Genomic DNA, 22,484 nt, shown 5'->3' with positions numbered 1-22,484 from the left:
ATGAGATGGTTGTGTTTGTTTATTTTTACATAAGGAATTAAATCTTGGTGGAATATTTGATTCCTTTTAATGTTGCCAAATTTTTCATGACCCCCTCATTCAGTTACATAAACCTATATGAGGTCATAACTCATAGTTTAAGAAGCATTGGTCTATGTAATAATAAATCTCTCCTCACCATAGCAAGTCTTCTTGCCAAGAAAGGTTTACCTAACTCATTTCCTTACTTTTTCCCTTAGATTTTCATCATTTTGGTTTAACTCCTATTCTCTCCTGTAATGCAATATGCTCTGAGTCAATCAGTCGGTCAGCCAACAAACATTTAAGTACTTACTATGTGCCAGGCATTATTCTAAGCACTGGGGATACAAAGAAAAGCAAAAGTGCACTAACTAACCCAAAGAAACTCACACATAAAGGAAAAGAAACTGTACAAATAAGTTTGTACATATAATTTTATACTCTGAAGACAAGAGGAGCAGTAGCAATGGTGAGGGAAGTGAGATTAGGGAAACACTTAAAAATTACAGTTGTATTATCCTTCATTCATGCCTCAGGGTGAAGACATTTATAAATGATCTTAAGATTATAGATCTAGAGCCAGAAGAGATCTCATAGGCAATCTAGTCCAATTCTCTCTTTTAAAGTTGAAGAAAATAACTCATTAAATGATTGTCCAAGGAAAGGCAGGTAGTAAGTATCAGAGACATAACTTAGAACTTGAACTCACATCCTCTAACTCTGAAGTCAGTGCTCATTCTACTTTTTCCAGGGAAGTGGAGATGGGGAAGATAAAAGGCAATTTTGGAACAAAAGTCATTGAAAAACTCCCTCTAATTCTATACCCAATTGTGTTGTCCAGCTATCTCTGTTCCACTTACCCAAGGAGAAAATCCAAGATGGGCTAGTTGATATCAATACTTTCAGCAATACTGGGAGCCTAGGAGTGTGGGAAAGGGGGAACAGTCCAATAAGGAAAGGGGTTCTAAATTTTGAGGGAGAATAGAAGAGTACCAGAGGCATCCTAAGCTATGAAACTGTTGGGTCCGAGACTGCTTTGAAGAACATACTCCTGAGCAATTTTGAAAAGCCCCTTTTCTTCCCTCAGCTAATTAAGTAATGCTGTGTGGGCAGCTATGTGGGCATCCTGGGGAACTGGGCATATGGCATGATTCTGTGGTTAAGGAGCACAATGTGCCCAAGTCAACATTCATTTATTAAACCCTGATTCTGTCTCAGGTACCGTACTAAGAATTGGGAATACAAATGCAAGCAAAAAGAACAACAATCCCTCCAGCTAACCAAATCCTAGTCCTCCTTTAAGCATTTTTTTAAAGCTAGCATTTATATAGCTCTTCAAAGTTTGAAAAGTGATTTACATATATTATTTTATGTGTCACTCACAGCAACCCTGTGAACCATTATTAGCCCCATTAATTTACCCCCACTTTGCAGATGAAGAAACTGAGTACAGAGAAATGAAGAGACTTGCCCAGGATAACACAGTTAGCAAGTGTATGAGGTAAGATTTGAACTCTCTGCCTACAAGTCTAGCACTCTTTGTTCTGCATCAGCTAGTTGGAAGTTTAGTCATAGTCCCTCCTTCTTGATGGAACTTTTGCTGAGAATCACTACAAGCCCAACCTGCAAATTATCTGAGCTTCTCCCAAACTCCTAGAATTTGACATTCCCAAGCAGAGGAGCAGGTGTGAGGCAGGCTTCCACTGGTCAAAGCTTTTGTGAATAGAAGGGAAGAGAAAATGGTTTCAGCAGCAATAATGATGATTAAAGAAGGATACATTGACATTGATGATGATGATTATATATGAATAATATATATCAGAGTAGCTAGGTGGTATAGTGGATAGAGCACCAAGCCTGGCGTCAGGAGCAGTCAGAAGGAATCAGACTCCGACACTAGGCAAGCCACTTAATTCCAATTTATCTCAATTCCTCATCTGTAAAATGGGAATAAACTGGAGAAGAAAATGAAAAAAACCTGCAGTATCTTTTCTAAGAAAAACCCAAATGGGGTCATGGAGAATGAGACATGATTGAAAAACAACTAAACAGCAATGTATATTTCAGAAAGACACAGCCGCCCTGTGTTCTTGTCTGCTACTTGTATTATCTCAAAGGTGTTTTCCGTGAGCCTCCATAGAGGATGAGCTCATATCCCAGTGCTTTCATTCAATGACCAAACCCCACCCTGCAACTCAGTCATTTTATTCACCTGAATGAACCACAATACGTTAAACATAAAAGCATCCTAGCAGGACATGGACTGGTGCTCAAAATGTATCTATCTGAATCCTATTGGACAAGCTGAGAAAAATGAGATGAATGAAAATCATTAATGACAGTTTATATATTCTTTGAGATTTGCTAAGTGCTCTCTACTATGTTTATTAATCCTTATAATGATGCTTTGAGGTAGGTGCTATTATTATCCTATTTTTGCAGATGGAGAAACTGAAGCCCAAATAGGTTCTGAAACTTGCTATGGGCCAAGCAATGGTTATCAGTGTCTGAAGTGGAATTTAAACCCAAGTCCCCATGATTCCAATTCTGGCGCCAGAGTGATGGGGAAAGGTGAAGATGGGTGGGAATTTTATATTGACCTCAGCCTGCTTACTTAGAAGCTTGGTGGAGAGGAGGAATAGGATTGTCTAGAAATAGGCTGGGTCCCTGCAATTAAATTCAATTTAGCAAACATTTATTAAATGGCTATTATGTACAGGACCTGGAGAGTAGGAGCTGGATAATCACAGAATTAGAGCTGAAGAGAATCTTTGGGGACATCAAGTCTAACACATTCATTTTACAGATGAGGAAATTGAGGATCAAAAGTTAAATGATTTATCTAGAGACGCCCAACTGATAAGTAGGCAGATTGTGAACATAGTACTACGGCTGAACTAGAGATGAATTGGGTTGGAGATGTTGATTGGGGTTGGGAAAAGCATATCAAGATGACTGTAGCAAAGTGAAAGTCTCTAGTAGAAAGTAAGCTCCTTGAGGACAGCGACTGCTTAATTTTTTCCTTCTATATCTGTATCACTTAGCATAATATTATTCACACATTTAATAAATATTTGCCAAACTGAACTGAATTGCAATGGACTAAATTACTGGGTGAGAGCAATTAGGTGCTATAAACTCAGGAGAGCAGAATGTGGAGAAGTTACTAGAGAAATAGTACAAGATGACATTGTACTTCCTCTTTAGTTTCTATTTTTTGCTCTGGATTGACCCATTTCTTTTCTTCCCTTTATTATTCATTATCTCTCCTTGTATGTCTTTTCCTCTCTGTTCTTTCCATTTCTTCTCTCTTCAATTCTCCTATGCATCTCTTCATCCTTTCCTTCCTTTCCTTCTCCCTGCCTTTCCGTTTCCTTCACTTGACATAATCCTGTAAAACAGAAACATTTACAATAATGTGCTGTGTTTCTCAAACCCACCTGTGTATTTTCTATTCTTCGTTTTTGAAGTTCTTGAGTTGAACATTTCATATTCTTTCTTTCAAAAAACAAAGTATTTAAACTGTTCTCCTTCATACTTTTGTTTGACTTGAGAGTGAAAAAAGATTTCTCAACTCTTAAGAGAAGGCTCATTTTTAAAGGGATTTATATTAATTGATATCTCATAGGATCATAGGATCTTAGATTTTGAGCTAGAAGGTCTTCAAGTCCACGCTTCTCATTTTATACTTGGGGGAAAATGAGTTAATGAGTCAATTAACATCTATTAAGTGCCTTCTTTATGCAGGCCCTGTACTAAGCCCTTGGGATAGAGATAGAAGTAATAAGAAAGTCAGTCCCTGCCTTCAAGGAGTTTACAATCTCATGGGGAAGTAGGATTCAGAGATTTTGTTACACAGCTAATAAACATGAGAGTTAGAGCCTGAATTTATACCTTCTTGACTTAAAACTGAACCCTGCAATATTATCTTCTAGGCGGGAAAACTAAGCAGAAATCACTATAGAAAATGTGAAAAAGTCCTAGAATCCTAGACTGAACCATACAGCTATCCTGTTCCCCTTTTCCAGGATTGGGTTAAATGCTCTATGAGAGAAGTCTGTGTTATAAGTTCTTTCTCCCCCACCTCATCTCCCCAAAGGCAGAACTAGCTCTGGCCCTTTGGTCGTAGGGCATGTAGGGCATCAGACACATGTATGTAGGACTAGAAGGAAGCTCATTCTCTTCAAAGCACCCTGGTAGAATCATAAAATCTGGGTATTCCCAGGGAATTTATCATCTCCCCACCTCAAGATGGAGAAAAACAACCTGGAGCAAGGCAAGCACAGGGAAGAGGAGCAGATGGGCTGGACATGTTCCATGGTGAATGCATACTGGGGACACCCTTTGAGACAAAAGAGCTTGTTCCCACTCTCTTGGAATCAGAGCTGATTGTCAGCATCTGGACCCATGAGAAAAAAAAAAAAAACTCACATCCTTATTTATGCTGTATTTGTCATGGCCTATTAGATATGGAAAGGCAAAGAATCCATCCACTGATATGGATCATTGAGCATCTATTCTATCTTCAGGGTCACTCAGGCTGCCATCAGCCATGATCTAGTGAGCCTGCAGGGTGTTTGGGAGGGGGAACTCACCCATGTAAAATAATCAATGAGAAAGAAGGGGCAGTCTGTCATCTGTGGTGTAAAGGAGCACTGTGGTGTCTGCCTTCAGGAAGATCTCAGAGATGGGAGAAATCATTCTCCTGCATTCTGCATTCCAGCCCCACTGGCCCACTTGCTGATGTCAGTCCAAGAATGACATTTCCTGCCTCCTTGTCTTTGCTATGACCTTCTTCCGTCTCTGGAATGCTCTTTTCTTCACCTTTGCCTCTCAAATCCCTAGTTTATATCAAGACTCAACTCAAATGCCACTTTATAGATAGATTGTTTCCCTACAGTAGAATACAAAGTTCTTAAAGGTGGGGATTATTATTCATTTTGTTTTTGTATCTCTAGTGCCAGGCATTTAATAAATGCTGGTTGAATTGAAATCATTGATTTCCTTCCGCACTTTTATTTTACAAAGATGCATTACTGAGAAAAGCGGTGCTCTGAGTAGAGTCCAGAAAGCCAGGAATGGAAAGAAAGAGAATGGCATCCCAGAGAATGTTATTTAGTCATTCAGTCATGTCTGATTCTTTGTGACCCCATTTGCAGTTTTCTTGGCAGAGATACTGGACTTGTTTGCTATTTCCTTCTCTAGTTCATTTTACAGATGGGGAAACCGAGGCAACAAGAGTTAAATATCTTCCCCAGGGTCACACAGCTAGGAAATGTCTGCATTTGAACTTGGGAAGATGAGTCCTCCTGACTCCAGACCAGGTGCTCTATCCACTGAGCCACCTAGCTGCTCCCATCCCAAAAGAGAGAGAACATCACCTCACGGTGCTTCAGGAGGAAGAGGAATGAAAGAACAAAGATCAGATATTTGTACCTATGAGATTTAGAACAGCAAAATCCTCATAACACTTAAGTCAACCCTTTAGAGATGAACAGTACCCCCACTCATTCCACATCACACTTGGATTAAGTGGAAGAGCAGGGATTAGAACCTGGGGCTTCCCTCCAGCCAAAGGCGCCTCCTCTTACATCCTCACAGAGAGGAGACGGAATCCTAGCAGCTATGTGACTTATCCATACCCCTTTTGGGCTGCCTGGGTCCTGCTTGGGGATAGTGGGTGAATGAAGGGAGAGGAGTTCCTGTTCTGAAAATCTTGCTCCTTCTATGATCATACCACATTTGATGGGCTGGATCACAGAATCACAGATCCTAAGAGATTTCCCTAAGATTGCACAGATAAGTGGCCAAGACAAAATTGATTTTTCCATTGTATCACAGGTAATTTCCTAGTAATTGGTAGTGGTGGACAGGGTGGTAATGGTTTGAGGAGATGATGTATTTGTGTACTAATGGAGCGCAAAACAGGTTTTAAATCCCACTTTTTCTTATCACTTATTAGCTATATGACATTGAATGAGTCACTTCATTTCTCTGAAGTGTCTTCACTGTCAAATGAGGGGGGTCAGACTATGTGGCCTCTCAGGTTCCTTTTAGCTCTTGATCAGTGAGCCTATGAAATCTGTTCCCCTCCATAGGCCTCAGTTTACTCATCTAGATGTGGGTGGGTTTGGGACTAAGTAGCCTCTGAAGTCTTGCAGTTCTAGATTCATGATTCTCTGAGGACTTCACTCTTCTCTGGACCTCATCTATAAGCTGAAGGGATTCAGGTAGCTGATTTCTAAAATTCCTTCCAGTTCTACCATTAGGAGCTCAATCTTTCCTTTTATTCCCAACCCTCTCCACCAGCATGAACACCCAGGCTGAGGAATTTCAAGTCATTAAAGGGTCAACAGAAGTCTCCAGGAGCCCAGAAGACTGTTTCTTATCAGTATCTTCTGTTCTGAGGGAGAGAACACTCTGGTCTAGCTTCCTAGATAGAATGTAGCAGAAAGCAGCTCCCTATCACCCTTCTGGGTACTGCCTCTCCTCCTACCATGACCCTGTTTGGGGCTCCCCTACATTTGGCACCAGGCCTAAAAGGCATACTTTTGCTTTAGTTTTTCCATCTGTAAAATGGAAATTGATGGTAATACCTCTTCTCAGAGGGTTATTAGGCTAAAATGCCAAGAGACACAGGGAGCTCTTAGGTTTATCTGGGAAGGGAAAGCTTAGTCTTGGAGAATGTTGAACTGGCTTAATAAATGGCTTGAGCTTCTTGAACATGACCATAAAATGTTAAGATGGAATTTACAAATATGCTTTTGTATATCCATGGTGCTGCGGTATCAGCAATATGGATATTCCCTCCAATGAGACAGTTCACATGAACACTGGTGTTTAGATCCCATCTCTGATCCCATCTTTGTGGCCCTGGACAAGTCCCTTTATCTACCTGATCCTATGGAATTATGGAATTAGAGAGTTAAACTAGATGGCCTCTGCTTTAAATATATGATACTTTACCTCCAACCATGGCTGCCCATTCTGTGTAACTATTGTTCATGTCCTCATGTAAATTTTTCACATGAAGTCCACTCTTGTATCCTAGGAACTTTCCTCTAGATATTAGCATTGCATGGCTTCCAGAGCCATTTTAAAAGAAAATTTTTAAAAAACAAATCCAATGACTGCTATTCTCTTCAAAATGATCACCTTGGACATTTTATGTACTTCTTTCAACCTAAATGCTCTTGCTCAAAATAGCTTTATAACTAATCTAAGAAATGTCTCCAGAACCTGAAACTTAATTCTTTGTATAGCATCAGCGGAGGCCAATCTGTGTCCTATAAGGGAGGATTTGATTTTTTGGAAACAACTAAAAATCACTTGAAGCCAGGTCTAGTGAAGAGTGATGATGATGAATATGGGGAATGCTGCATTTTGTAAAACAAACAAACAAGGAAATAAAAAACCAATCCAACAACTGAGGTATAATTATAAATCAATGTGACATTTCCCCCCATATCTGGGCAGCAGACTGACTCTACAGTTTCCAAAGAAGAGCTATGAAATATATATATATATATATATATATATATATATATATATATATATATATATATTCCACAATCAGGTCATTGTTGGAATAAATTCATAATCTCCCAATGTGATTACTATGGAGAACATAACTCTGTATTCTGGAATCATAATTAGAGCAGGGCAATCAGGTCTTTGTCCCAGGGCACCCTCATATATATACATATGTACATTCCAGTCAGACTGACTTGTTTGCTGTTCTTCATACATGACATTCCATTTTTCATCTCTAAAAGGCTCTTTCTTCTTACCTCTACTTCTTAGCAGCCCTAGCTTCTTTTAAAGTGCAACTCAAAGGTCACCTACTTCCTTAATGAGATCTTTCCTAATTCCTACCCAATAGTGCCTCTCCCTCCCCGAAATTATCTCATATGTGTACATACATGTATGCTTATATGAATGCAAAAAGACATAGTATAAAATAATATTTATTTGTATAGTGCTGTTTATTCCTAAAACGTAAACTCATTGAGCATCATAAGTTGCTTTCTTTCCTTTTTTCTCTTCTTTCTCTTTTTCTTTCTCTCTTCCTTCTCTTTCCTTTTTCTTCTCTCCCTTCTCCTTCTTCCTACCTTCCTTCCTTTTCTGTCTTCTTCCCTCTCTCCTTCCCTCCCTTCCTTCCTCCCTTCCTTTTTCCTCCCTTCTTTCCTCTTTCCCTTCCTTCTTTCCTTTTATCATAGCACAGTGTCTAGAATATCATAGGTTATTAATAAATGCTTATTAATTGATTAAACATTCAGGTGAGCTCCTCCCTATTTTGGCTCTCCTTTGCTCTGTTGACCATTGTTTGGGGGCTCATGGTGTACCAGGATCTCTGTCTCTTTACTGCAGCAGTGGGGCAAGGTTCTCATTCTCTCTCTCTCTCTCTGTCTCTTTCTCTGTCTCTCTGTCTCTCTGTCTCTCTGTCTCTCTCTCTCTCTCTCTCTCTCTCTCTCTCTCTGTGTCTCTGTCTCTGTCTCTGTCTCTCTGTTTCTCTCTGTTTTTCTCTTTTACTGTCTCTGTGTCTCTCCTTTCTGTCTCTTTCTTCTCTGTCTCTCTTTTCTCTCTCTCTGTCTATCTCTGTCTCTCTTCCTCCTTCCCTCTCCCTCTTTCCCTCTTTCCCTTTCTTCTTTTCTCCCTCCCTCCCTCTCTCTGTGTCTTTCTCTCCCTCTCTCTTTCTCTCTCTGTCTCTATCTCTCTGTACACACACACACACACACACTGCCTTTGGTCCCAAGGTCAGCCGTACTGTGTAGAGGAAGGAGCCTTGGTTCTAGAGCCAGAGCCTCGGGTTACGATCCCACTTCTTACCTGGCCAAATCTTTTCCCTTCTCTGGGCCTCAGATCCTTCATCTATAAAATGAATAATTTCAAAGACCCTTCCAGAAAAAATCCTTCTCTCTATCTGTGAGCCTATCAAGCATCTCCCCAGCGGCTACCACCCCAGCTTTAAGTGCAACATTTATTACCGCTCAGTTAAACATCTAAGTTCCAGTCTCCAAACCATACGGGCTCATTGCTTTATATTCCCCCAAGTGCATCCTGGCATAAGGCTGCAGTACTTCTCCTTGGACACAAGAGGGGGTTCATATCCTGGCCTCTGAAGTAATAGCTACTCCTCCAAGAACTTTCCAAAGACTTCCAGCTACAGTTCCCATCTCAGGACCCAGTAGAGTTGCTGGGTGTCTCCACAAAGCATCTTCTGAGCTCTGCTCCTTGGTTAAAGGTGGCTGAGGACTCCAGGAAGAGCTGACAGCTTCTCCAGCCACAGGCCTTGCCTAGGGTCACCCCCCACGGCTCCCACAGTTTTTAGAGAATGCTGGGACTCACCTATTGAATTGTCTGTCTTCAAGAAGGGAACCTTATTTTGCAAGTCTGTGCAAGGAAGGCAAGACCAGCAGGTCTGCAAAGATATAGACAGAGACCACTGGATCGCTGTTTCTGCTTGGGATCCTTCCTGGATCTGCCTGGCTTTGGAAGAATTGCCTATGTAAGCAAGTGATCTCCAACCTCCACTCTGCTCATTGCTGTGACAGTAGCTATCTCTGTTCCTGCCATGGCTCACTCTGGAAACTAAAGGGATCCCTCTGGTCTGCAGAAGACAGACACCCACAGGTAAGCCTGACATCTGCTCAAAGCCGCTAGGATGCTAGGTTCTGAAGGGAAGAGAGTGCTTTAGGAAGTCTGGCAGAAGCCAAGCAACCAGCGATGGTGGGTATCTCTTTGGATGTTGGCTTTGCGTGCAGAGTATCCACCTTCTCCCTCAGCCCCCTTGCATTGACCAGGTCAGTGAACAGCTAGGATTTAACCCTTGAGCCCTGGTTAGCATAAGGAAGCACCTGGGTTTGGGAGGATGACGCTTACATTTGGCAGCCTAGATGACAGACCAGTAGGTATGAGAGGTCAGGTGGGTCTCCTGAGAATGGCCTGGGGATGATCTAGGTTATAACACATTGCTCTGCATGCCCATCCTACATATATGTGTATGGGTGCAGGTGGCAGGAGTATAGGATTCTAGTTCCTGGATCTGGAACTAGAAAGGACCTCAGAGGCCATCAGGTCCAGTCCCCTCACATTTTACAGATGAGGAAACTGAGGCTCAAGGGAGGGCTAAACAATTTGTCAAGGTCCCACAGATACTGGAGGGAGAATTTGAAACCAGGTTTTCTGACTACAAAATCTATAAAATCTCCTTCCTACCATTGGATGGAACTTGGGGACACACCATTTAACAATCAAAAATTTTGAGTTACGATTCCAAGCTCTACTAAGTAATATTAAAGGTATGGGGCAAAGTAATTCCATCTTTTTAGTGATGTTCCCTCCTGAGGAAATCATCATTCTTGCTTATTTTCTTTGGGTCTGACTAGTCTAATATGAGAAGATCCAAGGATCAAGGAAAAGTAACAAGTGCACCTGAGCAAAATCCTAGACCAGGGAGAAGCTCCAGTGAGGAGCAAGGCCTGTGCCCCTCCCCAATCCCAAAGGGTTGCAGGAACCATTCTCACTAATGCTGAGAGAAGGGGACCAAAAATCTGGGTCCTAATCATAGAATTATATTTATTTAGAACTAGAACTCACTTTTATAGATATGAAAACTGAGGCCCAGAAAGGGAATATATTTTTCCAAATTCTCCCAGGCAGTTAAATATTAGGGGGAAAATTTGAACTTAATCCAAACTCTCTCTACGTTTGGGCCACAAACTTTTGTCCCTGGTTTTTGTCGAATAGAGCTAATATGACGTAGGTGAAAGGTAGTTTCATCCATAGGTAGATGAAAGTCTTACGAGAAAGAGAGAAAACCATCTGCATAGATTGTTTTTGAATAGTTATAAGGATTTGTTCGGAAGTTGAGTTCTGATATCCACTTTATCTTTTTAAATGTCTCAGAATTTTTCAAATGCTGGGCAGGGTGGTCATCATATTTATAAAAGATCCTTTTACAAAAAGGAGTCCCTTGCCCCTTTGCTTTAAAAACTGCTGAGTTTGAATTGATATGTTTTCCCTCTATAATCTATTGTTGATTCTGCATTAAAATCTCCAGTATGTGCTCCTCTCCTTCTAAAGTACACAATGGCTACTTTTTTCTCCCAGCATTTCCCCTAACTTCCAAAGAGGTCAGATGAGGCTAGTCCTGGACAATCCTACTTATTCAGTGCAGGGAAGGAGCTTAAAGATCATACAACCCAACTTCTTCCTTTAACAGTTGAGGAAACTGAGATCCAGAGAGTTTAAGAGTCTTGTCCAAGGTGCTGTATACTATCCCCACTCTCTTAGCTGTCTCTGGCTCTTTAGAGGGCTCTCCAAAATGATGCACTTGTGTTCCCAGGACTGGACAGTTGCCAATGACCTGTCTGCAGAGAAAGTACATGAAACTGGAAGGTGTGTGTGTGTGTGTGTGTGTGTGTGTGTGTGTGTTATCACCATAATTATTGTTGCTATTAATATAACACTGTTGCTTGTTGATCTATCCCTAAGAACAGATATTTGGAAGGGACTGATAATCTTAGGGTCCAAAATACCCCAAATACAACTTGTAGTAGACAGAACATTCTGATGCTTTCCTTCCAAGTTACAAACTTCCAACAGAATTAGCCCAGCATTGCCAAACTCATCTCACTAACATCTGGCCTCTGCTTTGCAAAGGTTCTTTCTCTTCCAACACACACACACACACACACACACACACACACACACACACACACACGCTCCTGCAAGCTGGGATGCTTTCCTGTACCACAGCTGGGAGGTGGGGAGGAAGGGAGTTATGAGGAAAAGACTATGGAGGAGGGAAAGGCAAAAAGTGCCTTTAGAGTTATATGATAACAAGGCACACATTTCAGCTTCAGTCTAAGCTCTGAGGGGAAGGCGAGAAAAGGAGAAACAGGGGTAGGGTAGATGAGGAGTGGGAGGATCTGTATGTTTTCAGCATGTAAACAGCAGAATTCATGAAGGCAGCTTTCTTTATTTTTGGAGATGCCCACACATCTGATCTCACCTCGACCTTCCCTCTGGCTGTCAGGGGCTATTGTTCTTGGCAAAGAGAGCTGCCAGGGCTGGGTTTAAAAAGAAAAATGTCTTGTGCTTTGCACCTTCAGTGCAGAGAGTGGCCAGAGAGGAGGGGTGTCGGGGTGTTGATGAAAGGAGAGAGGAGGCCCCTTCCAGCTCCACCACTATGTGACTGTGCAGACCCTACCAAGCCCTCCTCCCTGGAGAAGGGGTGGAGGATTTGGAGAGAAAATGCTGATCTGCAGGAACTCAGATTCTGACAACCTGGAGGTGGGGGTGAGATGACTCAGATCTTATGGGGCAGGAGGAAGGAATCACGGAGAAAGGCAAGGCTGAAAGAAGTAGTCAGGATACAGAATCGCTGACAGAAACTTGATCACACTGGAGTGACCAGTGGGGAGAGGGACGCTACATCTAAGAGTGGCCTGGAGAGGATCTAGGGGAATCCATCATCTAGTCCTGTTCTGCCTCTAGAAGCATGGAATGCTTAGCTATAGACCTTAGGGAAATCACTTAGCTTTCCATTCAATCCAATCCAGCAAATATTTATGAAAAAGCCTTGGAAGATAAAGATAACATTTGGATGTGTGCCAGTGATTTTGTTGGCGTAGGGAACACCTTGTTGAAGAAAGTATTACTATCAATGTAGATTAGTACCTTCTCTGAAACTTGTAATCTTGTAGGACAGAAGTAGGTTTTCAGGTTCAAAGACCACCTATGTAACCATTATGCAACCTACCTTTTGGGCACTAGGAATGCAAAAACAACAACAACAACAACAAAAGGAATAATCCGTGCCCTCAAATAGTTTATCTTCTATTAATAAGAAACAAGAAGTAAACAGACAAGGAAATAAAGAATAATTTTGTTTGGGGATAAAGCCATTTATAACTGAGGGAGGACAGGGCTTGTGAAGATAGCCCCAGAGATAAGCTTTGAGAAGAGAGGAAGTGTGAGAACATCCCAGGCATACTGGAAAGTTTGTACAATGGCTTGGCTTATTTCTTTTAAGTTCCGCTCAAACTAGATGCCCAAGGTCTGAGATGGACTAGATTACAATATGTAATTACATGGAACTCCAGCTCTAAGCCTTGCCTTTGCTCTTTACCTTTGCTAGCTGAATGCCTACACATTCTTTAAAACACAGTTACAATGCTGCTTCCAGGAAGGAGTCTTTAATTCTCCCATTTCCTTCAGACCTAAAGTCCCATCTCTCTAAAGATAACAGTTTACCTTTTTCTAGCATCTTCAAGTATTGCTCCTTAAAACATGACTGAGAGGGAGATACTGCAGGTAGGTATCAGGGAGATGCTGTCCAGATTATGGGAATTTATTGTTAGTCTTAGAGGGAAAAGAATAAATTTAAAGGGAAAGGATGGTCCTGTATCTCTCTTCATCCTCCAGGTCCAAAATGGACAAGAAAATGCTATAAATCAGGGCTTCTTAGACTTTTTTACATACATGACCCCTTTTTGACTTAGAAATTATTGCATGATCCTGGGCATATAGGGGTATAAAATAATTATACAAATCAAACATTTACTGATAATAAATCATAATTTCATAATTCCTACATTCAGTTACACAACTCCATATGGCGCCACCACCCACAAATAAAGAAATTTTGTCAAAAATGACTTTACAAAAAAATAAAACAAAAAAACAAAACCCCCCCAAAAATGACTACTTGAAAGAAATGGAAATGACACACTGAGGAACTGCAAGGAAAGAATCCATGCTTTGGATTATCCCCATTTCACAGATAAGGAATCTGAAATGTTTCCTCATCTGTAAATTTTAGACATGGAATGATGATCTGGAAGTTATCTTTCAGCTTGGCCATTGGAAGAAATAGGCAAAGTTTATAAGTCCCTAAACTATATTGGCTAATCAACTTAAGAAAGAAAAGCTGTATGGGAATGAGGAGGCAAGATGGCAGGACTTGGTCCTTTGAATCCTGGTACCAGAAGCACCTCAGATTGGAGCTAGATATGTGGGTTTTAGAGGAACCACAGGTTTCTGATCCCCTTTTATCTGGTTCACCTGAATGGAATTAGGGCATTCCTCTTTATTGGTTGCCACATCTACTAATTGGGTATTATATTAATGTTTTGCCTTCTAGAAGGCTGAACTAGAAATATTTTAAACTTCTGTGAAGCTCTAAGAGTTTTGGGTCTATAATTCCTATATCATTTATCTCTTTCCTGATCAATTTTACTCCCTTCCCAAGACATGCACAGGAAAAAACAGAAAGGATACCCAGCCCAACAATCCTTAGCTCAAATTCCAGTTGCTCTCTCCTCCTCTTGTGTTCCATTGGAACCCAGAACTAGCTTATAGCTCATTCTCTGGGGTAGAGGAGGTTTTATCCCTTCTGCCCCCAACATAGTACAGAATGTGCTTTGAGCTATGCAAACTCTAGCCTCACTCCTGAGATTGTAAAGTAAAAAAGGAGCCACTCCAAGGATATCAAAGCCCCTGTTGCCTAGAAACTTGGTTCTTTTAAGACCTGAGAAGTCAATGGAATAGGCTTTTTTGGAGGCTTTTCTGATTTGAAGATTCCAAGCAAGCTTGGATGACTACTTGTTGTTGTGATGTTGGAGATCCTTTACAGGTAGGCATCATACTGTTGAGGTCCCTTTTAACTTCTAAGTTTTATGATTCTGTCATTCAGAAATTGGAGGCTGGTGATGGAAAGAATGCTGAGGCAACTATTGGCACTGAGTAGAATGCTGCACCTGGAGTTCAGAAAACTTGAGTTCAAATTTTGCCTAAAACATTTATTAGTGTATGACCCTGGGCAAGTCACTTAATCTTTGCTTGCCTCTGTTTCCTCATCTGTAAAATGGAGATAATAATTGTACTAGCCTCCTAGAGTTGTTGTGAGGATTAAATGAAATAATAATTGTAAAGTGCTTAGCACAATGCCTGGAAACTTAGAACTATATACATGTTGGTTACAACTACTACTACTACTACCACTACTACTACTACTACTACTATCACTACTACTACTACTACTACTATTAAACTACTACAACTATCACTACTACTACTACTACTATCATTACCACTACTATTACTACTACTACTACTACTAAACTACTACAACTATTACTACTACTTTTACTATCACTACTATTACTACTACTAAACTATTACTACTATCATTACTACTACTACTACTACTACTACTAAACTACTACAACCATCACTACTACTACTACTATCACTACTAAACAACAACTACTATTACTACTATTATCACTACAACTACAATTATCACTACTACTACTACTATCACTACTATTACTACTATCACTACTAAACTACTACTACTACTACTACTACTACTACTACTACTACTACACTATGACTATGACTACTACTACCACTGCTTCTACTACTGTTGTTATTCCTGCTACTGCTACTACTGTTGCTACTGCTACTGCTACTATTACTGCTGCTGCTGCTACTGTTGTTACTCTTCCTCCTATTACTACTACTGCTATTATTATCACTAATGCTGCTACTGCTGCTGCTGCTGCAGCAACTATAACTACCATCACCTCACACTATTGTTATTAATAGTAGTAATTACTCAACTTGGAGTCAGGAGAGACCCAGTTTCAGGATCACAGAATCATGAAATCTTAGCACCAGAAGGGATCTTAGCTGCCAACTAATCCTATTCTTACCTAGAAGAAATTTCCACAGGGTCCAACAGAGTACGGTTAGCCTTAGCCCTTCTTCGATATGACAACCTCCCAAGTATTTGAAGACAGCTATTATGTCTTTCCTCCCCATTTAGCCTTTCCCTTCATTCTCCTCTCTCCCCCTTATCCCCAACCTATACTGTCTTCTGTTTTCCAAACTAAGCATGTTCTATTTCCTCAATCAATTGATCAACAAGAATTTATAAAGTATCTAGTATGTGTCAGGCACTGTGGTGGGTTTTGGGAATATAAATAGAAAGAAGGAATGAAACAATTGTTACTCAGAAGAAGTTTACATCCTAACAGTAAAACAATAAGGACACATATAAGAACATACAGAATAGATAGAAAAATAATAAAGCCAAGGTAGTTCAATATAGAGTGGTTGGGTAGATAAAACGTTAGAATATTTGGAAGATCATGTAAGTGAATGTGGGAGTTGCAAAATTATGATTTATTATTAGTAACTGTTTGATTTGTATATCTATTTTATGTACCTATATACCTGGGATCACATAAAAATTTCTCTGGTGAAAAGAGGTCACGAGTGGAAAAAATTAAGAAGCCCTGGTATAGATGTGATGACTGAGAGGGAAATCTTCTGCAGAAGCCAAATAGGGATGGAATCAAAGCCACAAAGTTGGCCTTGGCAAGGAGAAGGGACAAGTCTTTATAAAGAAACTGGAGTAAAGGAGTCAGGAGACATACAGGAGACATTATGTAAAGGGGCTTTTCTATGAGAAGAAGAGGAAAAGAGGGATCTAAAAGTGAACTGATCCTCATATGCCATGAACTCAAGACCCTTCACCAACCTCATTGCCTTCCTCAGGACCTTCCTCAGTTTGTCATTATCCTTTCTAAACCCTGGTTCCTAGAACTGAATGCGATACTTTAGATAGTTCTGTCTAGGGAAGGATATCATCATCTCTTTATTCTTGGAAGCCATGCCTCTCTTAATGCAACCGTAGGATGTCCTAGCTTTTAAACCTCAATGTCAGTTTCTTCATCTGTAAAATGAGGATTATTTTATTTGGAATATTTTCTTTAAAGGACTGTGAGAATCAATTGAGACAGTGTATGTAAACCTATTTGTAAACCTTAAAGGGCTATATGATATCAGTAACTGTTATTCTTGAGGAGTCTTTTATTTTGATTTGGGAGAGAGTCTTAGGGGACAGAAGTAAGGGTGGAGTACATTTTTATTTTGTAGTTTGTATTTTTCATCTCTCTCTCTTGCTATCTCTCTCTCTCTCTCTCGTTCTCTGTGTGTGTGTGTATGTGTGTCTATGTTTTTCTCTGGGTGTTTCTCTCTCTTCCTCTGTGTCTATCTGTCTCTGTCTCTCCCTCCTTTTCTTCCTCCCCCCTCCCTATACACATCTCTTATTTTTTTCTACCATGTTTCTCTGTCTGCAGCAAGACCCAATGGAGAATAAAGGGATGTATTTGCACAGCTTTGGGGATCGGGAGAACGGCTCCATCTTTGAAGAGACTTTCGAGGGCAGGAGCTTGTCCAAATTGAATCTATGTGAAGATGGTAAGTACTACTGTTCTCATCACCTCAAGGGTAGTACCAGAATCTCTGCTGGAAAGAGCAGCCCTGGGGGACTTTGTGATTTAAGGTCTCAGCTCTAATCCTGAAAATGTTGTGACCATGAGATCTAACATTAGCTTTGCTTTTGGGATACTCAGAGCTCTAATGCACATGGGGTACTTTATGCTTTACAAAGCATTTTTTTTGCATGTGTTTTCATGTTTAATCCTCATAAACTGTTAACCTCTATTTCTTTTCCCTTTGACAGCCAGATTCCTAGAAAAAAAAGCTGTATTGTTCTTGCCTCCAGTCTTTTTCTGTTACTACTCAATCATTTGCAATTTGGCTTCCTATCTCTACTAAAACTACTGTCTCTCAAGTCACCAATGATCTCTTATTTGCCCTATTTGGTGGATAAATGAATATAATATCATTCAAAGGATCATAGATATAGAGCTGGAAGGGACCCTACAGAAATCATCTAGTCCAGTTTCCAGTCCCAAATTAAAGCACAATGCTAATAGATGTGCCATACTTGTGGTAAGTGGCAGAACTGGAATTTGACCCCAGATCTTTTGGATGATATAGCACCAGTGTTCCTTCCTTGCACCATGCTGCACCAAATATTCAAAAACAATCATGGTCACTGTCCTAGTGCAATTTCAAGGAGATGGGATAAATATGGAAACAAATGTACCAAAATGTGTTTTCCCAAAAGCTTTCTCTATTGAATTTTGTTCTTTCCATCCCCGCTGAATTCTATGTTTTTGACTACTGTTTGAGAGGGAATAGGGAAATACAGCTGAGGTAAAAAGTTTGGAGAAGTAGGAGAGCTGGTATACAGTGGTGACTTAAAAGTTTGTTAAACTGGGATTGCAACTTTCCCCATTCCTTTAGTTTCTAAGGGGATTTAGGGGAGATCCTAAGCCAACCATGATCTGCTTTCTTCTTGTAGGTCCACAAAGCCCCAGCTAGATTGTGATATCCCCTTCTCCAGAATCCCTGTCTCATAAGAGGGAAATAGGTAGGGAGGGGGAAGGGGAAGGGGTGAGTGAGGTGCAGAGGAGATCAGGCAAGGAAGAATAATCATGGGAAGTGGGGGAGAGAAAAAAGGTAAAAACAAGACAGGAAAGAGAAAGAGGGGTACAATGCTAAAAGAATTAGGATGACACAATAGACAGAAGAGGCTTAAAATATCAGAAAGGCAAACCAATTCAAGAAGCTTCTTTTTTTCTTATAGACCTTCCACCCTTTGTAGAGCAATAGCTAGGGTGAAGATTAGAGGCCTTGCAAAATGGAGCATCTTTTTTAAAACTGTGATGAAGAAAATTATGGCAGCTAGTGAGTGGATAGCAGTAAACAGAGTGTTGGGCCTGGAGTCAGGAAAACCTAAGTTCAGATCTGGCCTCAGACACTTACTGTGTGACCCTGTATGCCTCAGTTTTCTCATCTGTGAAAATGAGCTGGAGAAGAAAATGTATTTTCTATGTATCTAGTATTTTTGCCAAGAAAACTCCGAATGGGATCACCACAAAATGACTGAACGACAACAAGAAAAAGATGGTAAGATCTCCTTAGAGCAGGACCATTTCCATATCCTGGCTGTCCAGGACTTCATTGCAGACCCTTATTTAGGACTGATTGGAACCCAAGACCACCTAGCTAGACTTCTGGCTCCTCCTAAATCATGTAAGCCTTATGGGGGTCCTTGTCTCAGATAATTTCACAGAAAGAGATCATTGGGTCACTGGCTGTCCTTCAGACCTAGAACTGGTGGAAGTTTTAGAGATTATCTAGTTCAACCGCTTCATTTTATAAAAGAGGCTTAGAAATGTCATGATTTGCTCAAAGTCATTCAGGTATGAAAAGAAAAAACTGAGATTGAACCCAGGTCCTTCAAACCCAACCCTCCCTTTCTGGTTTTATGCTACCTCTAATCTTACAGCCAACTTTGGAAACAAATTTAAGCTTGATGAGAGGAAAAACTTCCTAAAAATCAGAGCTGTACAAAAGACGTTTGGCTTGTTGTGGAAGGTGGCTGGTTTCCCCTCACTTGAGGTCTTTAAACAGGCTTGAAGATGACCATATGTTTGGCCTCCCCTTCCTTCCACAGTTCAGGCAAACTGGCTTTCCTAATGTTCCTCAAGCATGAACCTCCAGCTCCCTGCTCTGACTCTGTACTGGCTGTCCTCCATGCCTAGAGCACACTCCAACCTCACCCGTGCCTCTCAGAATCCCCCATTTCCTTCAGAACTTCTCTCAAGGTCATTCTCCTTGGCAGGGAAAACATAAACACCAACTCCCACTTCTGGGGCCTTTCTTAATTTCCCCAACTTCCAGCACCATTTTTATTTTTATAGTTCCAGCATCGCAAACAATACCTGGCACATAGTAGGTGCTTAATAAACATGATCATTGATTTTTTTTTAATGTTATAGTAAGGATGATTTTTAAGATACCAGCTGGCTTGATAGTTGCTGAATTCCCCTTCTGATACTAAAAATCTATAATTGTGTGATATCTGTCCCAGATTTGTCCTAACAGTGGTTGGTTGTCATTTCAGCCCTTTTTGGGGACATGGAAGGACAGAGCTTAAGGGAGCATTGTTTAATTTTTTTCAATAATGTCTGACTCTTCATATCCCCTTATGGGATTTCTTGGCAGAGATACTTGCTGTTTCCTTCTCTAGCTCATTTTACAGAGGCAAATGGCCATAAGTGACTTGTCCAGGGTCACACAACTGAGGCAGGATTTGAGCTCAGGTCCTTCTGACTCCAGGCTCTGTACTTTATCCACTATACTACCTAACTGCCCCTGAAGGGACATAAGAAGTCTTCTAGTCCAACCCATTATTATAAGGAAACTACAGCTCAAGATCTTTTAACCCCTAAGTCAGTCCTCTTCTGCTTGTAGTTCACAAACAGCACATTTGAGGAAGGATCATAAAAGTTGGAAAGGACCTCCAAGATGCTAATCTTACAGATGAGGAAATTAAGGCTGATAAGGCCAATGGCACAAGGTAGCAGAGGAAGCCTAGTTGAAATCCAGTAAACTATAGATAATGGAAGTTACTCAAAGAGATGTGGTCAGGGTGAATGGAGAGGAGGGAGAAGAGGGTTCCAGGAGGTTCCAGGGGATCTTTCTGAGACTATGAAACCTGTAATAGTGAAAGATGGATGTAAAAGATTGTTTTAGAGACTTAATAAATAAGAGCTCAGGGAAACTCAGATTTTTGGGGTTTGAGGGTTTTTTTTCCTTAATTTGTTTAATGTTACACAGGTAGCAAATGTCAAAGATGGGATTTGAACCATGTCCTCTGTGTCATCCTGAGGATGTACCACATAGCAGATGTTGCTGAGAAAATCATCCTTTTTGGCAAAAACAAGCAAAGTTTCTGAAGCACATGGGGGGGGGGGGGGAGATTGCCAAGCAAAGTGCTATCCAAAACAAATGGAAGAATTTTGGTTCTAAAGTATTCTCATCTGAAAAATGAAAGGCTTGTTAGATTAGATGTTTTCTAAAATAGCCCTATGACCTTGAACAAGCCACTTTCCCTTCTCTATATCTCAGTTTCCTCATCTGTAAAATGAGAGGTAATTGGATTATATGACCTTCAAGAACCTCTTCTAGCTCTAACATCCTGTGAACCTAAATGTCTTTTCCTTTGGAAAAAAAAAATCTAAAGAAGGAGCCATCTGGGTCTGCTCCCTATTCCCTTTTCTCTCTTTGCTTCTCCACTTTCCTCCTCTCTCTTTCCCCCTCCCTTTTCTTCATTTCTATCCATTGTTTTCGTGCCTGTACAGCTGTGAACCCTTCCAGGCTGGCGCCAAGGGGAGGAGGAGGAGGAAGAGGCAAAATGAAGGAGGAGGAGGTTTGGGCGTGGGTGGTGTTCTGGCTGAGTCCAGCTCCTCTCCACAGCCCCCCCTTCCAATGCTTTCTGAGGGCCAGAGAGAGGTGTTAGTGTCAGAAAAATATAGCAGTCATTGCTTCCCCTGAGCCCCATCCCCGTCCACTAGGCTCGTGACATCACACAGCCCAGACTGCAAATGAGAATCTCGTCGTGGTAATGAGTTGCACATGGTTTCTGAAACTGCATGCTGCCTGCAAAGAGACAGCCTCCTGAACTTGGCGAATGGGCTCCCCTTCCAACAAAATCAAATGCTCCTCCTAAGAATCCTGACATCTATCAGCTAATCAATTAGAGAACCCCCTGCACTCCCCTCTCCCCTCACTTTTACTCGACTGACCACTAGTGGGTCAGCAACTGACAAGGACAGGTTCTCAGGGAAGGGAATTATTTGTTTAAGGTTACAACCTAATAAAAGGAGCTCAGATTTAGATGGAGCTTTGCAGAAAAATTTACATCCATTTTTCTTTAAATTTTCCCAACAATCCTGAGAAGTAGCTCCAATTTTTACTCCAATTTTTAGGTGAGTCAGCTGAATCTCAGAGATGATGACCCGGGTCATGCAGCTAAAAAAAGCCTAATTTTGATCCAAGGCTTCTTGATTCCAAGAGCAGCATTCTATGCACCATGTCTGTAGGAATTAACTGAAGTAGGATTCAAACTCAGTTCTTCTGACTTTAGATCTAGTGCTCTAGGGTTTCTATGTATTTCAGCCAATAACTACCAGACCTTCTTCTCTCCCTTCTCCTGATTTCCTCTTCTACTTTTACTCTTCCTTTCCACTTTTTCCTTCTCCTTTGTCTCTGCCTTGGTTTGCTAAAAGCATCCACAAACTTCTTTTGGTCCTACTGAAAAGACTCAGAGTCAATGAGATCTGAGACTGAATTTCTCCTTGAGGATAGGACTTGGTGAGAGTCTAGGTCAGGAGTGTGCAGGCTTTTTTTTTTTTTAAAAATGAGCAAATGAGATCATCTCAGAGGGAGGGGAAGACTTTTTTTTAGAGACAGAAACTGACATTAAGAGAAATAGCAGGGCATAGTAGCACTAGAAAAAACGTCAACAAGAACTGGGTTCAAATTATACCTCTAACACTTACTAGCTGTATAACTGTGGGCATGTAATTTAACCCTTTTGAGATCTATTAGATCACTATAAGACTTATATACTAAATTATATATAGGTTGGAATCTGCTATTATGGAGGTACTTCCCAGATCATATGCATGTAGATCTGTGACCTACTGTTAATAACCAATTGCATGAACCAGGATAGGGATATCCCT

At 40.8% G+C, this 22,484-nt stretch overlaps 1 protein-coding gene across 2 annotated transcripts in view; it reads left to right on the top strand.

The window, feature by feature from the left end:
- The first annotated feature begins 8,950 nt into the window (after positions 1-8,950).
- The window catches only part of LOC100921823 (scavenger receptor class A member 5), an 82,280-nt gene continuing 68,746 nt past the window's right edge, over positions 8,951-22,484 (top strand). The window contains exons 1-2 of one of the 2 annotated variants that reach the window (XM_031951477.1): positions 8,951-9,654; positions 17,178-17,298. In XM_031951477.1, coding sequence (XP_031807337.1) covers positions 17,187-17,298 — 112 coding nt within the window. In that variant the 5' untranslated portion in view covers positions 8,951-9,654; positions 17,178-17,186. The remainder of the gene's footprint in view (positions 9,655-17,177; positions 17,299-22,484) is intronic. The other variant, XM_031951478.1, reaches the window with a different exon arrangement.

This window comes from Sarcophilus harrisii, chromosome 2, assembly GCF_902635505.1.
Source record: "Sarcophilus harrisii chromosome 2, mSarHar1.11, whole genome shotgun sequence".
NCBI lineage: Eukaryota > Metazoa > Chordata > Mammalia > Dasyuromorphia > Dasyuridae > Sarcophilus > Sarcophilus harrisii.
Note: the sequence above shows the minus strand (reverse complement) of the source record. Positions and strands in the feature narration are given on the sequence as shown.